Source organism: Sus scrofa, chromosome 11 (assembly GCF_054392235.1).
Source record: "Sus scrofa isolate SSC_HxYL_T2T_F1_AM1 chromosome 11, Sscrofa_HxYL_maternal_Yorkshire_Landrace_v2.0, whole genome shotgun sequence".
NCBI classification, from domain to species: domain Eukaryota; kingdom Metazoa; phylum Chordata; class Mammalia; order Artiodactyla; family Suidae; genus Sus; species Sus scrofa.
In genome coordinates, this window is record NC_139393.1 from 52201818 (window position 1) to 52228097 (window position 26280).

The 26280-nt window shown below is 36.9% G+C and overlaps 1 protein-coding gene across 12 annotated transcripts in view; it reads left to right on the plus strand.

Moving 5' to 3' along the window:
• The window catches only part of PIBF1 (progesterone immunomodulatory binding factor 1), a 287448-nt gene that overhangs the window by 119490 nt on the left and 141678 nt on the right, over positions 1 to 26280 (plus strand). For all 12 annotated transcript variants that reach the window (XM_021065663.2, XM_084981936.1, XM_084981934.1 and 9 more), the window contains exon 11: positions 21628 to 21793. In XM_021065663.2, coding sequence (XP_020921322.1) covers positions 21628 to 21793 — 166 coding nt within the window. The remainder of the gene's footprint in view (positions 1 to 21627; positions 21794 to 26280) is intronic.

Consider the following 26280-nt stretch of genomic DNA (forward strand, 5'->3'; position numbering starts at 1 on the left):
TATCTACTTGTTTGAAAATCCCAAGGTAGTATTTTATCGAAAAACCAATAAGTAGTTATTTAGTCCATTAAGTCTAATGAGAGGAATTTAGAGGTGGAGAAGTAGACCTAACAGAGTGATTTAGTTCTTCTTATTACTATGTTGTTTTTCTTCTTAATTTCTGTTTTACATGCCCTCATGATAGACATTCTTTTGGGTAGGCTAGTGAGTTGCACTTATATTTTTAAAATTATGTGTATATTTTGCAGCTACTTCAACTCATTATGCTAGTTAGATACATCACATTATCATATCACACCAACTTTGCTCTTTTTTGCCTTTCTGTTTTTAAAATGCTTTTAGAATGTTGTCACGTCTCCATCTACCACCTTAGTCATTAGGTAAGCTACATTTTTAGAAACTTTAATCTTTCTTGTAGCTCATTCATACCTATCCTATAATCATTTTGGTTTCTTTTTCCTTAACTCCCTATAATTGGTTTTATCTTACACTGACACCTAAACCTGGAAATAATCATCTTATTTCACCCTCTTTGTCATACTTCAGAAAAGACTGTCTCTCATCAGATTAGTTTATGATACTTTAGTGTTTTCCATCCTAGCTTAAACCTACTTAGTAATTTCAATTTTATAACGCAGTAGTTAATATGACTCCATTTATTCTTCAGTAAAGGTTTGTTAAGAGCTTGTAGTATACCAGGTGGGAATCCAGAGATCCATCACACAAGATTCTGATACTTGAATAACTTACATTTTAATTGTACAAGGCACTGTTGTGAGCATTTCACTTATATTTGCTCGTATAATCACCAAGAACTCAACATTTTGAAGTCTGTCCTCAGAGATTTTGATTTAGGAGGTTTACGGTAGATCCATGGCCTCTAGAATTCTTACGAGTTCTACAAGAGGTTCTGATGGTCATCCCTGATGGGGCTGGGTGAAATCAAGCTTGGGAGTCACCCTCACTCTTAACAAAGAAAAAGTCTTGCTAATGATCCAGCTCTACTTCAAACTATCTGGTTTTGAAGACCTGGGACTCTGGTTTCTAGATCCCTATTCAGGAATTTCCTACAGTTCTCATGTAATTCTTTGGCCCACTTTCAAAACACATTTATAGATGTTAAGGTTTTATAGTTTTTCCATATTTATAGGAAGTTGGTCTAAATAAATGACTTTTCTATCCCTTACTGCTATACACAGTACTTTGTGTGTTAACTATAGTAATTTGATTTCCTTTTTTTGCACTATATCTTATGGAAAAATAGACAAAACCATGATTAGCCTGTATTTGACTACTGTTCATACTTGGCACTATTCTTCATAAAAGCATACCCTAAAAGTGCTTTTTTTAAGACTTCATGTTTTAAAGCGGTTTTAGGGTCACGACAAAATTGAGAGGAAAGTACATATAGCAAAGTTAATGACTTTTGTAGATTCGGTTTTATAACATTCTGATTTTTTTCTTTAATGTGGCCTTACACTTTAAGGACATATTGAAAGCAGTAGGCAATAGTTTTGAGTACTCTGATATACTGATATAATAAAAACTCTTGGTTAAGAGGATGATTCAAATTAACTTTTTTTTTTTTTTTTTTTTTGGTCTTTTTAGGGCTGCTCCTGCAGCATATGAAAGTTCCCAGGCTAGGGGTTGAATTGGAGCTGCAGCTGCCACCCTATACCACAGCCACAGCAATGCCAGATCCAAGCCACATCTGTGATCTATACCACAGTTCACGGCAACACCGGATCCTTAACCCACTGAGTGAGGTCAGGGATCGAACCTGCATCCTCATGGATACTAGTCAGATTCCTAACCCAGTGAGCCACAACGGGAACTCCCAAATTGGATTTTAAGTGTTTGTTGTCATGTTTCCATAAAAGAAAAAAAAAAAAAGCTACCCATTCAAACACTGTTATAAAATATTTTACTCTAATTTTATCTCATGCATGCTTTGATTTATTTTAAGGCAACATTCTTTTCATTATATTTGTTTCACTTAAGTACTTACTTTTATCCTCACATACCTGCAGTACCCATTTTTGGCCTTTATAAGATAGCCAGATATTACTGTGTATTATTTATTAATGACATTACATATTTTATTTGATCATAATAAGATAGATGCATTGAATTACTCTAAATGCATGCTTGAAATTCTTATAAATCCATGGTACAGTTGTTAAACATACTCGGCGTTTTTAACTCAGCAAAAAAAAGAGCTCTCACATTCATTTAAGAATTAGCTTGTAAGCCAAAAATGACAGATGTAGTATTGCAGCTGAGGAGTGAACTTGTTAAAGAAATCATCTAAATGGCAGAAACATTTGGACAAATACCCAAACGCCTTTTAAATTCCTTTCTCATGTCCTGTAGTAATCATTATTGCGACATTGCTGGTTGTTTTATAAGTTTTCTCTACCTGCTTTCTTTTCAGTTTGGAATGTCTTACGCTTGAAAGGAGAAGACCAGCATTACTGGAATCCAGTCTCTCTATAATTTAAATGCATATCTTGAAACTGCAGTTCATTGTTTTTCTTATTTTCTTTGAGAATAGTTTTGATTCAGTATCTAGGTGTGGATTTTTAAAATTTGTAATATCAAGATAACCCAAAAAAGTCAGAGAGAACAATTAATAGAATAGGTAGCGATAATACCCAAAAGTAAAATCTTTAACATAAAATTTCTCTTTGAGGAGTTCCTGTTGTGGCTCAGTGGAAATGAATCTGACTAGCATCCATGAGGATGCAAGTTCCATCCCTGGTCTCGCTCAGTGGGTTAAGGATCTGGCGTTGCCATGAGCTGTGGTGTAGGTTGCAGACAGGGCTCAGATCTGACGTTGCTGTGGTTGTGGTGTAGGCCAAGCTACACCTCCAATTAGACCCATAGCCTGGGAACCTCCATGTGCCACGGGTGTAGCCCTAAAATAAAAAAAGACCAAAACCTTTATATTTTAATGTCAATGAAAGGAAAGCAATTTCAGCTGTATCCTCTAACATATTAATTGTTCTAAACATATTTTTCTACTTTCACAACTTTCACATGGGCAACATAGTTAATTTCTCTCATTACAAACAGTAATTCTCAATTAGAAGACAAACACTTCCCACCAGGAGGGCATACTACAGTAGAGCAAGTTGGTATATGATATGAAATAACAGAAAATTCTGATCTACCCTCCTTTCTGACTGATATATAAATTAGTATAATTGAAGAATATAATTTTCATTTAAGTATTAAAGATGTAATGATATAAAAAGTTATTTTTAAAGAAATACCTGTAGACATTTTCAAAAATCTACCTTTCTAAATTCCATTTTAATTTGTGGTATTAATTTATAGAAATGCAAATATGTGTATAAATTTACATTAATTTGACATATTCTGAAATATATACAGCTACATAAAAATTACATTTTTTATTTTGGGTTTTTGTTTTGTTTTGTTTGCTTTATAAAGTAACAGATTAGAAATTATGGAGCCTGGGAACCTCCATATGCCGTGGGAGCGGCCCAAAGATATAGCAAAAAAAAAGACAAAATAAATAAATAAATAAATAAATAAAAATAAAAAACTAACCAACCAAAGACTTACTTTCTTTACTAGGCATTGATTATGAATAGTGAGTAATAATTTATTATCCCTTACTTGACTAATAAACATTTTGATTGTGAGAAGTAAAATATGCCTCAGCCAAAATGATTTTAATGGAAACTACTTAGAGTTTTCATTTTTTAAAATGCCCACGTCAAAAAATTTTGAGTTGCCTTTGGTGAAATTACTTTTAAGTCAAACCATGTAATATAAAAACAATAACTTTGTTTCCAGTCTCCCATCTCCCAGATATCTTTAACTACAGTAATATCGTTTCTTCAGTAGTACACTTTTTATTTTCTTTTTATGTATCTGTAAATATCCTTATGTGATTTTTAGATACATCAATGATACCTGTCTAAATATATACATAAGTAATGAGTCAGGTTTATATTTTTGAAAAAAACACATCAGAATATATGGATCCAGATAATAATATCCTCCACAAGGTAGGCACATTTGAGCCTCGTATGTTTCCCAATAGTCCTGGCATTGCTTGGTATAGAAGGAGTAGCCTTTAATTCTAAGAGCCTTCCTCCTTCAAAGATGTATTTCATTTTTGGAAATTCAAACTTTATTCAGAGTAAAATTCATTGCATTGAGTGGGTGAATAAACGGAGTACTGGTATGTGGTATGAAAAATGAGGTGAGAAATTGGAAAGAGGCTAAATTCCTAATAATAGAGGAATAATTAAGAATGAAAAATACATGGGACCAATAAAAATAATACTTATAAAAGGGGTTGAATAACATAGTAAGATTTTTAAGTTATATTGGAGGGAGAGAATAGCAAATTCTGTATGCAGGTATCATTTAGATTTATAATGTGCATAGCAAACATTTTTACATATGATAATGTATATTGGTGAGGATATAGAGAAACCATGTTTTATATTTTTCTGGTGCCTTTTTTTTTTTTTTTTTTTTTTGTCTTTTTGCCATTTCTTGGGCCGCTCTCGCGGCATATGGAGGTTCCCAGGCTAGGGGTCTAATCGGAGCTGTAGCCACTGACCTACGCCAGAGCCACAGCAACGCGGGATCCGAGCCGCGTCTGCGACCTACACCACAGCTCACGGCAACGCCGGATCGTTAACCCACTGAGCAAGGGCAGGGACCGAACCCGCAACCTCATGGTTCCTAGTCGGATTCGTTAACCACTGCGCCACCACGGGAGCTCCTCTGGTGCCATTTTTAATTGCTATTGCCACTTGGGAAGAAAATTTAAAATCCTTTGATTCAAAAATTCCAGTTTATGATGGTCTTCTTAGAGAAACATTCATTTATGAACTTGAGACATTATTTAGGGTGGTCTTTGAAGCACTGTGTATAATAAAAAATTTGAAACAATATAAATAAATGTTCATCAGTTTAGAATTAAATGAATTTTGGAATTAAATGGTTATATCCAAATTATGATCTGCTATGAAGCAAATGGAAAGAATGAGGTAGAGACATGGAAATATCCCAAGACATATTCTTAAGTGAAAAAAAGAGTGTATGTGACATGATATCATTTTTTTAAAAAAGAAAAGGGAGACTGATTATCCTTCTGTGTGTTATACACATGTATTGCTTTAAAAAAAGAAAAGGAAAACCTCTATGAAGATGTCCAGAAAAGTGGTTTTTCTCTAAATGGAGAAATGAAGTTGAGAGTGGTGATAAAGAGGTCTTTAATCTTTACTTGTAATATTTGTAGTTTTCTACCCTAAGAATGGATTTGATGAATTGCAGAATTAAACATAAAAATTTTTAGTTGTGCAGAGAAGGAAATAAATGAAAATAAACAACAGTTATCATCATGAGCTTATGATTGATATTTTTCTTGTATTTTCTGTATTTTCATAAACAGTGATAGAATTGTTTGTTCAAATAAGTATCTATTTCCCAGTCCTGTGAAATAGCACTCATTCTAATATTACCAATGCATTCCTTAAAAATTCAGTCGTCTTTCTTGTAGTTAAATTTCATGTAGATTAGACTAGTAAATCCATTAATATAGTTTGGATATGTAATTTTTTATCAAAGTATAGTAAATTTACATTTTTGTGTTAATTTCTGCTGTACAGAAAAGTGATTCAGTTATTCATATACATATATGAATATACACACACATTCTTTTTTTTGTTTTTTTTTTTGTTTTTTTTTGGCTGTGCGTGCAGCATGTGGAAGTTCCTGGGCCAGGGACTGAACTCATACCATAGCAGCAACCCAAGCCACTATAGTGACAACACTGGGTACTTAATCCGCAAGGCCACCAAGGAATTCCCCATTCTTTTTTATATTTTTTCCATTATGATTTATCTCAGAATATTGAACATAATTCCCTGTGTCATATAGTAGGACCTTGTTGTTTATCCTTTCTATATGTAATAATGCACATGTACTAACCCAAAACTCCAAGTTCATCCCTCCCCCATCCCCCTTCCCTCTTGGCAACCACGAGTCTGTTCTCTATGTCTGTGAGTCTGTTTCTGTTTTGTAGATAGGTTCATTTGTGTCATATTTTAGATTCCACATATAAGTGATGTCATAAGGTATTTGTCTTTCTCTTTCTAACTTACTTTAAGGCTGAGTAATATTCCATTGTATGTATGTACCACATCATCTTTATCCATTCATCTGTCAGTGGACATTTAGGTTGCCTCCATGCCTTGGCTGTTATGAACACTGCTGCTCTGAACAAGGGGTATAGGTATCTGAATTATGGTTTTTCTCCAGATACATGTGCAAGAGTAAGATTGTTAGGTCACATGGTAATTCTATTTTTACTTTTTTGAGGAACTTCTCTACTATTTTCCATAGTGGCTGCACCAGCTTACATTCCCACGAACAGTGTAGGAGGGTTCTCTTTTCTCCACACACCCTCCAGCATTTGTTATTTGTAGACTTATAAATAATGGCTATTCTGACTGGTGTGAGGTAATACCTCATTGTAGTTTTGATTTGCATTATTAATTACTGATGCTGAGAGCATTTTCTCATGTGCTTATTGGCTATTTGTATGTCTTCTTTGGAGAAATATCTATTTAGGTCTTCTCCCCATTTTTTGATTGGGTTGTTTATTTTGTTGTTATTGAGTTGCATAAGCTGTTTGTATATTTTGAAAATTAAGCCCTTGTCAGTCATCTGATTTGCAAATATTTCCTCCTGTTCCATAGGTTGTCTTTCATTTTGTTTATGGTTTCCTTGCTGTGTAAAAGCTTGTAAGCTTGATTAGATGCCGTTTGCTTATTTTTGTTTATGTCTATTGCCTTGGGAGACTGACCTAAGAAAACATTGGTACAGTAGTTCCTGTCGTGGCTCAGTGGTAACGAACCAGACTAGTATCCATGAGGCCGCAGGTTTGATCCCTGGCATCACTCAGTGGGTTAAGGATCTGGTGTTGCTGTGAGCTGTAGTATAGGTTGCAGACAAGGCTTGGATCTGGTGTTTCTGTGAGCTGTAGTATAGGTTGCAGACAAGGCTTGGATCTGGTGTTGCTGTGGCTGTGGTATAGGCCAAGCTACACCTCCAATTAGACCCATAGCCTGGGAAACTCCATATGCCTCAGGTGCGGCCCTAAAAAGACAAAAAAGAAAACATTGGTACAATTGATGTCAAAGAACATTTTGCCTGTGATCCCTTCTAGGAGTACTATGCTATCATGTCTCATTTTTAAGTCCTTAAGCCATTCTGAGTTTATTTTGTGCATGGTGTAACATTGTGTTCTAACTTAATGGATTTACACGCAGCTGTCCAACTTTCCCAACATCACTGGCTGAAGAGACTGTCTTTTTTACCATTGTCATAGATTTAATTGACTTTTAGATATGTGGGTTTATTTCTAGGCCCTCTATTTTCTACCATTGATCCATATGTCTGTCTTTGTGTCAGTACCACACTGTTTTGATTCCTGTAGCTTTTTACTTTTGTTTGAAGTCTGGGAGGGTTATGCCTACTGCTTTGTTCTTTTTCCCAGGATTGCTTAGGCAATTCTGGGTCGTTTTTGGTTCTATAAAAATTTTAGGATTACTCTAGTTCTTTGAAGAATGTCATGGGTAATTTGATAGGGATCACCTTAAATCTATAGATTGCTTTGGATATTATGGCCATTTTAACAATATTTTTCCAATCCAAGAGCATGGAATATCTTTCCATTTCTTTGAATGAATCCTCTTTAATTTTATTAATGTTTTCTAGTTCTCAGCATATAAGTCTTTCACCTCCTTGGTGAAGTTTATTCCTAAGTATTTTATTTATTTATTTATTTATTTTGGTGCCTTTTTAAAAGGTATTTTTTTTTTTTACATTCCCGTTCCGATATTTCATTGTGAGTGTAAATGAACGCCACAGATTTATGTATGCTAATCTTTTTTTTTTTTTTTTTTTTTGGCTTTTGGTCTTTTTAGGGCCACACCTGCAGCAAATGGAGGTTCCCAGGCTAGGGATCTAACACAGCTGTAGCCTCTGGCCTAGGCAACAGCCATGGCAATGCCCGATCCTTAACCCACTGAGCGAGGCCAGGAATCAAACCCGCAACCTCACGGTTCCTAGTCGGATTTGTTTCCACTGTGCCACAATGGGAACTCCTGTATGTTAATCTTGTATCCTGCTACCTTGCTGAATTCATTTATCAGTTCTAGCAGTTTCTATATGTCATCTTTAGGATTTTCTATATATAGTATCATGCCATCTGATATGATGACATGATATAATGACATCATGATATAATGACAGTTTTACCTCTTCCCTTCCAATTTGGATACCTTTTGTTTCTTTTTTTTTTTTTTGTCTGATTGCTATGGCTAGAACTTCCAATACTGTGTTAAATAGAAGTGATGAGATTGAGCATCCTTCTCTTTTTCCAGATTTTAGTGGAAACACTTTCAGCTTTTCACTGTTGTGTTATACAGGCTATGGGTTTGTTATAAATAGCTTATATTATATTGAGATATGTTCCATGTATTTGGATACATAATTTTAACTACTGGTTTAAAATACCAAGTTTCCAATCAATGGGAAGAACTTTTATTGATATCATTTGTTTGATATTATATCTTTTGTTTATATTTTTTGTCTTTTTAGGGCCGCACCCATGGCATATGGAGGTTCCCACGCTAGGGGTCGGATCAGCTGTAACCGCCGGCCTATGCCACAGCCACAGCAATGCTGGATCCAAGCCGCATCTGCAACCTACACCACAGCTCACGACAACGCCGCATCCTTAACCCGTTGAGTGAGGCCAGGGATAGAACCTGCTTCCTCGTGGATTCTAGTCAGATTTGCTCTCTCTGAGCCATGAAGGGAACTCCTATATCTTTTCTTTAAAATGAAGTCTTTACTGTATAAATCGTCAATATGATACATGACCAGTAAATATTTTTTTATTAATTCCTTAGTTTAGTTCTAAGATACAGGTTTTATTTATTTATTTGTTTATTTACTTTATTGCATTTATAGTTCTACACTGATTATCACAATCTAACTTTATAGAATTGCCATTCCACAACCCCAGTGCATCCCCCCATCCCCCGAACTGTCTCCTTTGGAAACCAAAAGTTTTTCAAAGTCTGTGAATCAGTATCTTTTCTACAAAGAAGTTCATTGTGTCCTTTTTTCATATTCCACATGTCATTTGATGTTAGTGTCTCATTGTCTGACTGACTTCACTTAGCATGATAATATCTCCGTCCACGCATGTTGCTAAAAATGCCAGTAGTTCTTTCCTTTTAATGGCCAAGTAATATTCCATTCTGTCTATGTACCACATTTTCTTGATCCACTTCTCTGTTGATGGACATTTAGGTTGTTTCCATATCTTGGCTATTGCAAATAATGCTGCAATGAACATTGGAGTACATGTGTCTTTTTGAGTCATGGTTTTCTCTGGATGGATACCCAGGAGTGGGATTCCTGGATCAAATGGTAGTTCTATTTTTAACTTTCTGAGGAATCTTCATACTGTTTTCCACAGTGGTTGCACCAATTTACAATCCCACCAACAGTGTACTAGGGTTTCTTTTTCTCCACACCCTCTCTAGCACTTATTGTTTGTAGATTTTTTGATGATGGCCATTCTGGCTGGTGTAAGGTGGTACCTCATCGTGGTTTTGAGTTCCATTACTCTAATAATTAATGATATTGAACATCTTTCCATGTGGTTTTTTTTTTCTGACCATCTGTATGTCTTCTTTGGAGAATTGTCTGTTTAGATCTTCTGCCCATTTTTTGATGGGGTTTGTTTTTTTGGTATTGAGTTGTAGGAGGTGTTTATAAGTTTTAGAGATTAGTCCTATGTCAGTTGATTCATTTGTGAAGATGTTCTCGCATTCTGTGTGTGTCTTTTTGTTTGGTTTATGGTTTCCTTTGCTGTGCAGACACTTTTAAGTTTAAATAATCCCATTTGTTTATTTTTGTTTTTATTGTCATTACTCTTAAGAGGTGGATCTGAGATGATGTTGCTGTCGTTTATGTTGGAGAGCGTTTGGCCTGTGTTTTCCTCTAAGAGTTTTATAGTGTCTGGTCTTATATCTAGGTCTTTAATCCATTTGGAGTTTATTTTTGTGTATGGTGTTAAGAAGTATTCTAATTTCATTCTTTTACATGTGGCCGTCCAGTTTTTCCAGCACCACTAATTGAAGGGCTGTCTTTTCTCCATTGTATATTCTTGCCTCCTTTGTCATAGATTAGTTGACTGTAGGTGTGTGGGTTTAATTCTGGGCTTTCTATCCTGTTCCACTGATCTGTATTTTTGTCTTTGTGCCAGTACCATACAGTTTTGATGACTGTGGCTTTGTAGTATAGTGTGAAGTCAAGGATCCTGATTCCTCCAGCTCCATTTTTCTTTTTCAGGATGTCTTTGGCTATTCTGGGTCTTTTGTGCTTCCAAACAAACTCATAAAAATATTTTGTTCGAGTTTTGTGAAAAATGTCCTTAGTAATTTGCTAGGGATTGCATTGAATCTGTAGATCTCCTTGGGTAGTATAGTCATTTTGATGATATTGACTCTTCCAGTCCAAGATCATGGTATGTCTTTCCATCTATTTGTGTCATCTTTGATTTCTTTCATCAGTGTCTTATAGCTTTCATAGTAGAGGTCTTTTGACTCTTTAGGTAGGTTTACTCCTAGGTATTTTATTCTTTTGGATGTGATGGTAAACGGAATTGCTTCCCTAATTTCTCTTTCTGCTCTTTAATTGTTAGTGTATGGAAATACCATTGATTTCTGTTTATTAATTTTGTATCCTGCAACATTGCCAAATTCATGGATGAGCTCTAACAGTTTTCTGGTAGAGTCTTTAGGATTTTCTAGGTATAGTATCATGTCATCTTCAAATAGTGATAGTTTTACTTCTTCCTTTCCAGTTTGGATTCCTTTTATTTCTTTTCCTTCTCTGATTGCTGTGGCTAGGACATCCAAAACTATGTTGAAGAGTAGTGGCGAGAGCAGACATCCTTCTTGTTCCTGATCTCAGCAGGAATTCTTTCAGCTTTTCACCACTGAGAATGATATTAGCTGTGGGTTTGTCATATATGTCCTTTATTATGTTGACGTAGGTTCCCGCTATGCCCACTTCCTGGAGGGTTTTTATCAGAAATGGGTGTTGGATTTTGTCAAAGGCTTTTTCTGTGTCTATTGAGAGGATCATATGGTTTTTATTCTTCAGATTGTTATGTGGTGTATCACACTGATGGATTTACAGATATTGAAGAACCCTTGCATCCCTGGGATAAATCGCACTTGATCATGATGTACAATCCTTTTAATGTATTGTTGGATGCAGTTTGCTAGTATTTTGTTGAGGATTTTTGCATCAATGTTCATCAGTGATATTGGCCTATAGTTTTCTTTTTTTGGGGTATCTTCATCTGGTTTTGGTATCAGGGTGATGGCCTCATAGAATGAGTTTGGGAGTGTCCCTTACTCTGAGATTTTTTGGAATAGTTTCAGAAGGATAGGTGTTAGCTCGTCTCTGAATGTTTGAAAGAATTCACCTGTGAAGCCATCTGGTCCTAGACTTTTGTGTGTTGGAAGTTTTGTAATCACAGTTTCAACTTTAGTACTTGTGATTGGTCCATTCATCTTTTCTATTTCATCTTGGTTTAGTCTTGGAAGATTGTACTTTTCTAAGAATTTGAAAAGTACTTTTCTAAGAATTTGAAACCATTTCTTCTAGGTTTTCTGTTTTATTGGCGTATTGTTGCATATAGTATTCTCTTATGATCCTTTGTATTTCTGTGATGTCCATTGTTACTTCTCTGTTTTCATTTCTAATTTTATTGATTTGAGTCCTCTCTTTTTCTTGATAAGTCTAGCAAAGGATTTATCAATTTTGTTGATCTTGTTAACAAACCAGCTTTTCATGTCATTGGTCTTTTCTATGGTTTTCTTCTTTTCTCTTTCATTGATTTCTGCTCTGATCTTTATGATTTCTTTCCTTCTACTAACTTTAGGTCTTGGCTGTTCTCTCTCTAGCTGCTTGAGATATAAAGTTAGCTTGTTTATTTGAGCTTTTTCTTGTTTCCTGAGGTGGGCTTCTATTGCTATAAACTTTCCTCTTAGAATGGCTTTTGCTTCATCCCATAGGTTTTGGAGTGTCATATCTTCATTGTCATTTGCTTCTAGGTATTTTTTAATTTCCTCTTTGATTTCTTCAGTGATCCATTGGTTATTTAGTAGCATGTTGTTTAGTCTCCACGTGTTTTATGTTTTTTGCAGTTTTTTTCTTGTTAATTTCCAGTTGCATAGCATTGTGGTCAGAAAAGATGCTTGATATATGATTTCAATTTTCCTAAAGTTACCGAGGTTGGATTTGTAGCCCAGGATGTGATTAATCTTAGAGACTGTTCCATGGGCACTTAAGAAGAATGTGTATTTGTTGCTTTTGGATGGAATATCCTATAAATATCTATTAAGTCCATCTGGTCTAATGCTTCATTCAATGCCTGTGTTTCCTTATTGATTTTCTGTTTGGATGATCTGTCCATTGCTGTATGTGGGGTGTTAAACTCCCCCACTATTATTGTGTTATTGTTGATTACTCCTTTTAAGGTTGTCAGCAGTTGCCTTATATATTGTGGTGAACCTATGTTGTGTATGTAGATATTTAAAATTGTTATATCTTTTTCTTGGATTGATCCTTTGATCATTATGTAATGACCTTCTTTGTCCCTTAAACTATTCTTCATTTTAGAGTCTATTTTGTCTGATATGAGTATTGCTACTCCAGCTTTCTTTCGATCCCCATTTGCATGAAATATTTTCTTCCATCCTCTCACATACAATTTGTTTGTGTCTCGAGAAGTGAAGTGGGTCTCTTGAAGACGGCGTATATATGGATTTTGTTTTTGTATCCATCCAGCCAGTCTATGTCTTTTGGCTGGGGCATTTAGTCCATTAACATTTAAGGTAATTATTGATATATATGTTCTTATTGCCATTTTATTAGTTGCTTTGATTTATTTTTGTTGCTCTTTTTTCTTCCCTTCTTCTCTTGTTCTCTCCTCTTCTGGTTTGATGACTATCTTTAGTGTTGTATTTGAGTAGATTTTTCTTATTTGTTTGTGTATCAGTTGTAGATTTTTGGTTTGCTGTTATTCTGAAGTTTTGATGTAAGTGTCTATATGTATGAGAGATTGCTTTAAGTTGTTGTTCTCATAATTGCAAGTTCATCTCCAGGGTCCTGCACTTCTACCCTCCTCTTCTCAATATTTCTGATTTTGGTGGAATAATTGTGCATGGATGATTTCGTATCTTTACTGTATATATACCTTTACTGGTGAGCCTTGTCATTTGTGGAATTTTTGTTTCCTGTTGCTGTCTTTTCTTTTCTGCCTAGAGAAGTTCCTTTAGTATTTGTTGTAAGGCTGGTTTAGTGTTGCTGAATTCTCTCAACTTTTGCTTATCTGTGAAGGTTTTGATTTCTCCTTCAGATCTGAATGAGAGCCTTGCTGGGTAAAGTAATGTTGGTTGGAGGTTTTTTCCTTTCATCACAATAAGTATATCATGCCACTCCCTTCTGGCCTGCAGAGTTTCTGCTGAAAAATCTGCTGATAACCTTATTGGGGTTCCCTTGTATGTTATTTGTTTCTTTTCCCTAGCTGCTTTCAAGATTTTCTCTTTAATTTTGGTCAGTTCAATTAATATGTGTCTCGGTATCTTCCTCCTTGGGTTTATTTTATATGGTACTCGTTGTGCTTCCTGGATTTGAGTGAGTGGTTCTTTTCCCATGTGAGGGAAGTTTTCGGCTATTACCTCTTGGAATATTTTTTCTGTCCCCTTCTCTCTCTCTTCTCCTTCTGGCACCCCTATAATACAAATGTTAGGGCATTTAACATTGTCCCAGAGTTCTCTGAGACTCTCTTCATTTGTTTTCAATCTTTTTTCTCTTTTCTGTTCTACATCTGTAATTTCCACTAATCTGTCCTCCACCTCGCTTATTTGTTCTTCTGCCTCCTGTATTCTGCTGTTGGCTGCTTCTAATGAGTTTTGTATTTCAGTTATTATATTTTGCATCTCTTCTTGTTTAAGTTTTATATCTCATATCTCTTTGGTCATTGTTTCCTGTAAGTTATCCATCTTTGCCTCCAGTTTATTTCTAATGTTTTGCATCATCTTCAGCATCAACAGTCTAAAGTCTTTTTCCTGGAGGCTGAGAATCTCCTCATTGCTTAGCTGATTTTCTGGGGTTTTTCCTTTCTCCCTCATCTGAGTTATAGTTCTCTATCTTTTCATTTTTATAGGTATGTGGTATGGTGACCTTTTCACAGATAATAGAATTGTAGCCTCCCTTACTTCTGGTGTCTGCCCCCCTTGTGGCTGAAGTTGGTCACAGGGGCTTGCTGTAGGCTTCCTGATGGGAGGGGCTGATGCCTGCCCACTGGTAGGTGGAGCTGATTCCTATCCCTCTGGTGGGTGGGGCTTTGTCTCTGGATGGGATTAGGGGTGGTTGTGTGCCTGGAGGGTCTTTAGGCAGCCTGTTTTCTGATGGGTTGGGCTGTACCTGGCATTTCTCAGTGCTGATGAGTGGGACCAGATTTTCCCCAAATGGCCACCTCCAGAGAACGGCAAGCTGATGAATACTCCCAAGAGCTTTGCTTCCAATGTCCTTTCCCCACAAGCAGCTACATTGACCCCTGTTTTCCCAGGATGTCCTCCAAGAACTGCAGTCAGGTTTGACCCAGATTCCTATGGAGACTTTGCTTTGCCCTGGGACCCAGTGCATGTGAAAGTCCGTGTGTGCCTTTTAAGAATGGGTTCTCCATTTCCCCCAGTCCTGTGGAGCTCCTGCACACAAGCCCCACTGGCCTTCAATGCTAGATGCTCCAGGGGCTCTCTCTCCCAATGCCAGATCCCTACACATGGGAGTTTGATATGGGACTCAGAACTCTCACTCCTATAGGTGAGTCTTTGCAAAACAGTTACTTTCCAGTCTGTGGGACTTCCCACCCGGGAGATATGGGGTTGCTTATATCATGTAATCATCCCTCCTACCTCTTGATGTGGCCTCCTCTTTGTCTTCTCGAGTAGGATATCTTTCTGAAAGTTTCCAGTCCATTTGGTTGAAGATTGCTCCACATTTGGTTGTAAATTTTGTTGTTTTTTGGAGAGAAGTGAGCTCCAGTCCTTCTATTCTGCCATCTTAATCCTTTATAGTCCAAAACCAATATAGCTCCTTCCTTTATCATTCCAGCTCCTTTTTATTCTCCAGGAGTCAAACTCTTTGAAGACAGGGTTTTGCTTGAATTACTCATCTGTGTCTAAAATACAGGTTTTAGAATCCGACTAGGAACCATGAGGTTGCGGGTTCGGTCCCTGCCCTTGCTCAGTGGGTTAACGATCTGGCGTTACCGTGAGCTGTGGTGTAGGTTGCAGACGCAGCTCAGATCCCGCGTTGCTGTGGCTCTGGCGTAGGCCGGCGGCTACAGCTCCGATTTGACCCCTAGCCTGGGAATCTCCATATGCTGCGGAAGCGGCCCAAGAAATAGCAAAAAGACAAAAATAAAATAAAATACAGGTTTTAGTAAACCCTACTATACATATCCTTGCTCAAATATCACCTTAACAGAAAGATGCTTTCCCTGCCCACCTCTTTAAAATAATACCACCACTAATAGCTCTATCATTTTCTATTCCCTCACTCTATTATTATTATTATTATTATTTAGTATATCTCATTATGTTTGTTTGCCTTTCTCCCATGATTACAATGTGAAATCCTTTTTAAGTAGTGGTGGTATCATATAGGGAATTACTCACCAACAGGGACCTGCTATATCACAGAGGAAACTCTACCCAATATTCTGTGATAACATATCTGGGGAAAGAATCTGAAAAAGAATGGATGTGTGTATATGTGTAACTGAGTCACTTTTTCATGCAGCAGAAATTATCACAACATTGTAAATTAACTTTACTTCAATAAAACTTTTAAAAATGAAAATAGTAGTAGTGATGCTATTTGTGGGTCTCTGATTTCTAATAGTACCTAGCACATTTATGTTCGCAATAAACATTTTTATATAATTAGGTGTTGAGGAATGAAATATTCTGGTTCATGGAAATTTAGTCCTATATAAAATAGCACATTTTGAAGAGGGAATACAAATATGCATTTGTAAAAATTATTAAATGTCTTGTGCTTTATACTCACTATGCTCAAATATGTAGTTGGTAAAGTACTAGTTATTATAATATTAGACATAGATCTATAAATAAATATGGATAGAGGGGTATATACTATTAAGAGCAAGGAAAAAAATTTTAAGGATATTTGAAAAATCAGTGGTTTAGTATCTTTAACCTAGGATGATTAGCTTTTCTTCAGTTACAGAAGCAGAAAATCCAAACCAACAGGTTTTTGTATATGTGAGGTTTGGTTTTTTTTTTTTTTCCTCAATTCTTAGTTGGCAGGAGCGAATCTTAAGGTTTGGTTAACTATCACTCAGTGACTCATCCAGAAACATTTTCAGCATGTGCTACAGGGCTAGAAATACATGTGGAACAGGTCTAGAAACACAACCAAAATTCTCTGTAAATAGAATAGAAATGAGTTGTCTTCCCTAAGAATTAGAAATAGCAGACACAAAGAATAGTTAAGGGGTGTATTAATTATCAGCTTAAGCAAAATGAATAACTCAAAGGCAATTGAACATCACCTCAATGAGACCTTATTAAAAGAATAAGAGGAAAGGAGAGTCAGAAACGCCAAAGTAAAATGGGATTGCTGTCCCCCCCATGCAAGCAGGGTTGATTCTTGAATGATTAGCCATGTCCACTTTTGCCCTTGTCAACTTCACTTTCCCATCCTTATCTGGAGTCTCAGGCCCATCTCTGCTTCAAAGCCCTTTTTTGTTTGTTTGTTTTGTTTTTAACATGTAGAAAATTTATCAGCAGGCTATGCCCCATTTTCTTGTAGAATTTAGAATTAAATTATACTCCTCACACAAAGGATTTAGTGGTCCAGCCATGGCTACACGCTCTCACGTGTTTTATAAACCCCACAAGTATTTTCTCTGTATCGACCCAGAGAACCTTTCAAAACTCTACCCATTAATCTGCCTGATGCCTGACAACTGTAAATCCCTCCCTGAACCCTTGTCTGTGAGTGGAAATGCTGTTACTTTGCTTAGCTTCTTTTACCCATGTTCCTTGTGCAGATTTACTTCCTGTGCTCTTTATCTATACGTAGTTGCCCTTCTGTACACAGACAAGTGCCTCGCCTCAACTGCTTCACTGCCTTACTTCAAACCTGGACTGGTGGAGTTCCCCTCGTGGCGCAGTGGTTAACGAATCTAACTAGGAGCCATGAGTTTGCGGGTTCGGTCCCTGCCCTTGCTCAGTGGGTTAAGGATCCGGCATTGCCGTGAGCTGTGGTGTAGGTCGTAGACACGGCTCAGATCCCCTGTTGTTGTGGCTCTGGCATAGGCCGGTGGCTACAGCTCCGATTAAACCCCTAACCTGGGAACCTCCGTATGCCATGGGAGTGGTCCTAGAAAAGGGTAAAAAAAACAAAAACCTGGACTGGCTCTCAGAATTTCTTAATGGAAGGGCTGATTATTGGTCCTGGTGATTACAGGAACCTCACCTCTGAATACTGTGCTTTGGGGGTAGTTTGCCTTAGATGTCTGTCTATCAAATGAGATTAGATAATTGGGTTCAGAATGAATATCCAGTTTTAATATTAGCAAAGCCATGAACATCTTGTGGATAAAATTCAAAGACCAGTTGTTATTTCCCATTGGAATACAAAAAGAAAATAAGTAAAAGGCTGATAAGTGTAGATGTCTTTGACCTTCTTACTCAAGGTAACCTTATCGATAGAGATGGGAATAAATATACATTGCTTAGCTTAATACATTAGAGTCTTATGAGCAAGCCTTCAACATGATATATCTATAAAGACTGCTGATCTAAGTATTATTATGAAAGTCACTTGTTGTGTTTTGTCTGGTGCTCTTGTTCAAATGAGTTCTCCCATTTCTGAGAACAGAATTCCATGTTGAGGTCTCCCCTGTGGTAATTTCTCAGTGTTGTAGAGCATGCCATGCTCCTTGGAGTTCAATTCACCAGAGCTGAGAGCATGTGGTATGGATTAACATCTCTGTAGTTCCCTACCAAATTACTGAGTTCTACCTTTTAACAGGTGAAATTTCTCCCTGTGTGTCCAGCTCAAAAAATATGTTGCAATGAATATTCCTTTAAGAACAAACAGTTCAGGAGTTCCCTTCGTGGTTTAGCAGTTAATGAACCAGACTAGGATCCAAAAGGACGTGGATTCGATCCCTGGCCTCGCTTAGTCAGTTAAGGATCTGGCATTGCCCCTGAGCTGTGGCGGAGGTCACAGACACTGCTTGGATCCAGCTTTGCTGTGGTTGTGGTGTACACCAGCAGCTGTAGCTCCGATTCAGCCCTTAGCATGGGAACTTGCATATACTTCCTGTGTGGCCCTGAAAAAAGGAAAAAAAAAAAACAAAACAGTTCATTCTAGGACTTAATATATTACTGTTTTTAAAATAGTATGTGATTTATGGCTGAGTCTTAGGAAAACTGAAAACCCAGCGAGCATAAGGATCTGGTCAAATTGGGGGCCTTGGGATGAGTATAGTTAGAAATTCTGACTATACTTTATAGTTACTGTACTCTTAAAGTTACTGTACTGAATTAAAATGTCAAACATAAACTTGTTAACATTTGAATAATAGTGACTTAGTTCAGGAGTTCCCTTAGTGACTCAGTGGTAACTAACCCAGCTAGTATCCATGAGGACATAGGTTCTATCCCTGGCCTCGCCCAGTGGGTTATGGATCTGATGTTGCCTTGAGCTGTGGTGTAGGCTGACAGCTACAGCTGCAATGCTGTCCTTGTCCTGGGAATCTCCACATGCCATGGCTACAGCCCTTATAAATGACAAAAAAAAAAAAAAAAAAAAAAATAGTGACTTAGTTCAAATAAGATGTTCACATTAAGAGGATAAGATGAAAAGTCTGAGTCAACAAAGTAAAATGTGACAGGTTATATTCACAAAACAAATAGGAGGAAGTTACCTGAGACTCACAGGCCGTGCCCTTGTCGTCATCCATTTCTCGCTCTGGAACTACTTTTGCAGCTCTGATGTTTCTTCAGCATTTTCACAGTTCAATTTAACAAATTAAAATAATAACTCTTATTACAAAGGCAAAATGACTTCAGGCAGATTTTCTTTTACTGTATAAATAGCATGAAAATACATTCTTCCTTTTCTTAATTGAAGTATAGCTGATTTACATTATTGTATTAGTTTCAGGTATACAGCAAAGCAATTCAGTTATAATTCACTTACAATTCTTTTTCAGGTTCTTTTTCCTTAGACTATTACAAAATACTGAATGTAGTTCCCTATGCCAAATACAGTAGGTCCTTGTTGGTTATCTGCTTATACATAGTAGTGGTGGGTATGTTAATCCCAAACTCCTGATTTATCCCTTCCCTCCTAGATTAGTCCTTTAAAAGTATTTGGTTTATTGAAGTATTTATTTACTAAACTTAGCTTCTCCTCAGATTTCTAGGAGATAACTATTGTTAACTTTTCAATATAGGGGAGTAATAATAGTGCTAAGTGTAAGTTGCAAGTGCCATGTAATGAATAAGAGGAGCAAGTGGAACTCAAACTCTAAGTCTTTAATTTCCTTTTTGGAGTTGGCATTAAGCTCAGAAAGACCAGTGTCATGACTCCATGAAAAGGCAAACTTTTTCAAAACAAATTATTTTAAAGATAAATATCACATTCCAAATGACTTATCAAGAATTTATTTCAGGAATTCCTGTTATGGCTCAGTGGTTAACAAATCCGACTAAGAACCATGAGGTTGCGGGTTCGATCCCTGGCCTTGCTCATTGGGTTAAGGATCCTGTGTTGCCGTGAGCTGTGGTGTGGGTCGCAAACACAGCTTGGATCCTGTGTTACTGTGGCTGTGGCATAGGCCAGTGGCTACAGCTCTAATTCAGCCCCTAGTTTAAAAAAAAAAAAAAAAAAAAAGGAATATTATGTAACAGTGGATAGAGTCAAATATAGCTGGATTTGAGACCCATCTGAATTTACCAGCTTCTTGTTAAATAAATTATTTTACTTCTCTGAGCTTCTTGTTCCTCATCTGTAAAATAGCTATTAGAGTTGTTGTAAGGATTACATGAAATACTGTTGAATAAAACAGGCTATGTTCTCTGTTTTTGGTTTTGGTTTTTTTTTTTTTTTTTTGTCTTTTTGCCTTTTCTAGGGCCGCCCCCGTGGCATATGGAGGCTCCCAGGCTAGGGGTCGAATCGGAGCAGTAGCTGCCAAGCCTACACCAGAGCTACAGCAACACAGGATGCAAGCCACGTCTGCAACCTACACCACAGCTCACGGCAACGCCAAGGATCGAACCCCACAACCTCATGGTTCCTAGTGGGATTCGTTAACCACTGAGCCACGACGGGAACTCCAATGTTCTCTGTTTCGCTGCCCAGGACGTACTCTTGTTTTTATTGCCTAGAACACTTCCCTCCTTATATCTCCTCCTCTGTGTGCACACAAACACACACCCCCTACCCAAACTGAGTTGGCTCTTCCTCCTGTATATGACCATCAAACCTGGGGATTACCATGCTAAGCATTTATCATATACCATTGAATTTTCACGTTTACATGCCTGTCTTTTTCAGAAAACTAAGTTCTTTATTGGGAGGGAAGCATATTTTGTTTACCATTGTATACATATTTACCTGGCATGGCAGCTAGCTCAATATATATTTGAAAAAAATGGATTTTAGTAAATATCCAGCATTTTACTAGGTTCATCATAGCTCCCTGAGAAGGTATAATGTGTCTTTACTTTCTGTTACAACCTAGTCAACTTGAGCCATTTTCATATTTACCACATGCATTGATTTATATGTTAAATGGAAATGTTTTATTACTAGTTATACCTATGGAATGAAGAGAATGTTTCTTATCTCTGTTGTAATAGAATGCTTATAGTTACATATTTATCTTTGTATTTTGCACATTACACTTTCTTATAACATTCAAACATGTATATTTACTAACTGAAACATTTATTTTACAGGTATCTCAATAATGTGCAGTTCAGTGTATATTTCATGCCATTCTTCTCCATCTGGCATTATTTAGACTTAAAGCGAAACAGCGAATTTGGAAACAATGCTATAGATTTAAGAAGGCCTATGAAATATATGGAAATTAAGTCATTTTAAGCAATATAACTAAAACTTGCTCTTACCATTTTTTACTTTAAGTGTCCTACAAAATAATAATAATAGATAGATAGATAGACAATACTTACTTTGGAATGGAAAGAATGAAAATAAGGGGCAATAGAGGAAGTTTAATTGGTATGTTTTGTTCCCTGAACTTAGCATATTTCCATTCATAGGCCTGTCTAAATTATTTACAAAAGCTTTGCTGAATAAATAAAAGTTATTAACTGCATTATAATATGGGGATGTGAAAAAAGTAGAAGTAATGTTTATATAAATCAAAATTTCTTTAGTGTTTCACAACCATTCTGCTTCTTTCAGGTACAGAGAACTACAACTTAGTACAGAAAGCAAAGTAACGGAATTTCTCCATCAAAGTAAATTAAAATCTTTTGAAAGTGAGCGTGCTCAGCTTATACAAGAGGAAACTGCAAGGAATCTCACACAGTGTCAGTTGGAATGTGAAAAATATCAGAAAAAATTGGAGGTATATATATACAAGTTTTTCTTTTAAAATTAATGCAGAATGTAAACTACATAAGTACAAGATCTGTAATAGCATATTGAGCTTTATAAATAATGTTTGTGTTATGTATATGGAAGAACCTATGTCCTTAATTTGTAAAAATCTCTAATCAAGAGGACATACCTTCCTCTTTTAGATAAATAAATGGGAAGAAGGAATGGACCTTGTCTAAGAAAAGAAATGCAAATTGTCTGCTTGTTGTTTTTATTTAAATTTTTACTCTTTGACCATGCCCACGGCATTGCAAGTTCCCAGGACAGAGATCAAAGCTGTGCCACAGTAGTGACCTGAGACACCGGAGTGACAGCACCAGATCCTTTACTTGCTGCACCGCAAGGGAACTCCTTTTGGTTGTTTTTAAGGTACTGACGGAGTTCCCATTGTGGTGCAGTGGAAACGAATCCAAATAGTATCCATCGGGTTTGATTCCTGGCCCCCTCAGTGGGTTGGTGATCTGGCATTGCTGTGAGCTGTGGTGTATGTCGAAGATGAAGCTCAGATCCCATGTTGCTGTGGAGCAGGCTGGCAGCTGTAGCTCTGATTCAACCCCTAGACTGGAAACCTATATGCTGCAGTTAGGGCCCTGAAAAGCAGAAAATATTTCAAAATAAAGTGTTGGCAAGAATACCCTTAAATGAGAAATCTCATGTAGTAAGAAAATGGAACATCCCTTCTGGAGAACAATATGGTAATCTGAGTTCAAGTCCTTAAAAAACTGACCCAGTAATTTCAGTTAAAGGAGTTTACCAAAAGAAATGTTAAAAGATGCTTATAAAACTTGGTATTCTTTGTATACATCACATTATTTATTATAGTAAAAATTGGAAGTATCTTGAATGTCCAACAATAAACAGTTTTCCATTAGTATATTAACAATTATATATTTTTTCTCTATTCATACATTATATAATTACATACAACACATTCTTGAGTGTTTTAGAATCGGGGAAATGCTTATTAAAAACATTAAATGAGTGATGCTATAATATCATTAACCTGATTAATTAGCTACTGATGTAAGTATTCATTACAATAATCTTTAAGAGATTACATTTCTGAGAAGTACTCTGGTAAATAAATCTAAGATTAATAAGATAGAGTCTCATGGAAGATAAAGCCTTAGGGAAAAAATTAAAAACTATGTTAAACACACATATTTAAAGAAACATAAGTAAAAATTGTAGATGGTGCCTACTTCTAAGCAAACCAGTGTTTGTCATTTGAAACTTTCAGATACCTTCTTTGGGAAACCGCTACAGTCATAATCTTCGTGGCCAGTTCTCCCACACATATTCAGTTAAATGAGCTCTGATTTGGTATTCTTCTTTTACAAAGTTATGATTTCATGGTTTAAATTTGATAACTCCTAGCAGTTTCTTTTTCTTTTCGCATCAGATGGCTATGATTAAGAATATGTTTTAGGAGTTCCCGTCGTGGCGCAGTGGTTAACGAATCCGACTAGGAACCAGGAGGTTGCGGGTTCGGTACCTGCCCCTTGCTCAGTGGGTTAACGATCCGGCGTTGCCGTGAGCTGTGGTGTAGGTTGCAGACGCGGCTCGGATGCCGATGCCGCGTTGCTGTGGCTCTGGCGTAGGCCGGTGGCTACAGCTCCGATTCGACCCCTAGCCTGGGAACCTCCATATGCCATGGAAGCGGCCCAAGAGATAGCAACAACAAAAAGACAAAAGACAAAAAAAAAAAAAAAAAAGAATATGTTTTGGGATGGGAGGATGGGGTGGGATTATATTTAGGAAGGTAGAAACATATTTCACTCACTAGTACGTTACAACATACAGTGCTGATATTTTCTAGACTATTCTATTCTGTAATTTTTAGCTGGTGGCAATTTAACTTGAATTCATGACCTCCTAAAGGTTACAATGTGCAGTATGAAAGCCACACTCCCATAGACCTACCCACTTGGCCTGTGGATGCAGGTAACTAGTAATTGTATTCTCTTGTGTAAAGATCACATATGGAGAAATACCTTTGTGGGAGTTCCCATGGTGGCACAGTGGTTAACGAATCCGACTAGGAACCATGAGGTTGCAGGTTCAATCCCTGGCCTTACTCAGTGGGTTAAGGATCCGGCGTTGCCGTGAGCTGTGGTGCAGGTCACAGACTCGGCTCGGATCCCGAGTTGCAGTGGCTCTGGCGTAGGCAGGTGGCTACAGCTCCGATTGGACCCCTAGCCTGGGAACCTCCATATGCCACGGGAGTGGCTCAAGAAAATGCAAAAAGACAAAAAAAAAAAAGAGAGAGAGAGAGAAATACCTTTGTAAAAATTATTATGATTCTAAAAATTCTGGTTGATAAAACTGAGGTTTTAGGGGAATTTCTTTGCAATATCTCCTCTGTTAAACTAGGATATTTGAGAGGACAGGGACTATTCATTTATTATTATGTCACCAATGTCTAACATGGTCCCTCACTCGTGATGAATGCTCAATAGTTATTTAATGCGGGGAGTTCCCCTAGTGGCTCAGTGGTTAACGAACACGACTAGGAACCATGAGGTTGCAGGTTTGATCCCCTGTCTCGCTCAGTGGCTTAAGGACCCGGTATTGCCAGTGAGCTGTGGTGTAGGTTGCAGACTTGGCTGGGATCCTGCATTGCCATGGCTGTGGCATAGGCTAGCGAATACAGCTCCAATTGGACCCCTAGCCTGGGAACCTCCATGTGCAGTAGGTGTGGCCCTAGAAAAGACCAAAAAATTTTTTTTAAATTATTTAATGAGTTAATGAATGGATTGATGAGTGCTAGTACCATTGTCAGAATCCATTTTTCTGAAGTAGTAGAAAGTATCTTAGACAATTGTTATTTATAGTAAATTTAGAGAGAAATAATTTCATGAAGGGTAAAGATGGTTATAATTATGTACTTTTCTGTGACTTTTACCCAGTATTCTCATTGATTTATAACTTGGGGACAATTTATTTTATTTTTCTTAATTATAACTTGCCACAAACTTCTGAAACCCTGGCTTTATATTTCTGTCTCTTTTTAAAGCAATTATTGACCTAGAATTTTATATTATCATTCATTTTATACATGTGTTATCTATATAATTTTATGTTTTGTGTTATCATTATGTTTTTTAAAGAAAGGAAATACCCACTGTGAGTGCTTGATATTTAATGGATTCCCAAAAGTAGTTTACCTATTTTTGCATTCATGTTTACACTCAAATGTTCATAAACTGGTTTTTCCAAAAGATTCTTTAATGTTAATGGTCTTCCATGGGTCCAGTATTCAGGTTCTTCTGTGGCTTTCAGAAACTGTAACACATAGCAGCCACTCAGACAAATCCATAGTAAAAGAGAATTCGCCACCATGGGTACTGTGTTGGAAGACTCCCCAAATCAGAAAGTTTCCTGTGAAAGTATGCTATGAATGAGAATTTTAAATTGTATCTCTCAATTTAACACCGCTTTTAAATCTCTTCTTAAATTAGTATTTTGTGAAATATCTCATCTTTGACATTTTGATTCTTTAGGTATCCATTCTTTGCGGTATTTTTGTTGGGGAAAGTGGGGTACAAATGAAAGGTAGCAGTTGTATTGTGGCAATTGCCATTTAACACTGTCCTTACTGATCCTCTCTTTTGACGATGAAATTAATAAATGTCATCAGTCACCAGATTTTTTTTTTTTTTTTTTTTTTTTTTTTGTCTTTTTAGGGCCGCATCCGCAGCATATGAAGGTTCCCAGGCTAGGGTCCAGTCAGAGCTACAGCTGCCAGCCTACACCACAGCCACAACAATGCCAGATCCAAGCTCACAGCAACACTGTATCCTTAACCCACTGAGCGAGGCCAAGGATTGAACTCGCATCCTCATGGATCGTAGTCGGGTTCATTAACCACTGAGCCACAACAGGAACTCCAGCCACCAGATTCTTTATAAGTTACATCCCAATATAACTCTATGAAAAGATACAACTCCATACAACTCAACATACCTCTATGAAAGCCCCAGATTGTTTCACTGAGCAGTGATTTTTGTTACAATAAATTAAGTCTCTAGAAAATGTATCTCTAGCCAGCAAGAATAAAGGATGCTAAAACATGAATTTTCTTTTTCTGACCCAATCAAAGACACTTGAAATCATCCTACAGATATCATTCCTATGTTGTTTTTTTCTGCACCCTTCGAAGGAATGTATTTGGAGGGTGAGGAATAATGTATAGTTTATTTTGGGGGGGGGGAGTGTAGCGTGTGTTAGTGGAAATAACAGAAGAAAATGAGATGGAATAGATTAAAGAAAATTAAATCCAAATTTCTGCTTGTTAAAAACCGTAAATATATCTTCCACATCTTTCTCTGCAACATAGGAAGCACACAATTACATACACTTAAGGTGAACCTTGTGTCACTGGAGAAAGTAAGTTTTCTTCAAAATTGTTTCATAATCGAGAATTCAGGATAATTAAATGAGTGCATCTCATTT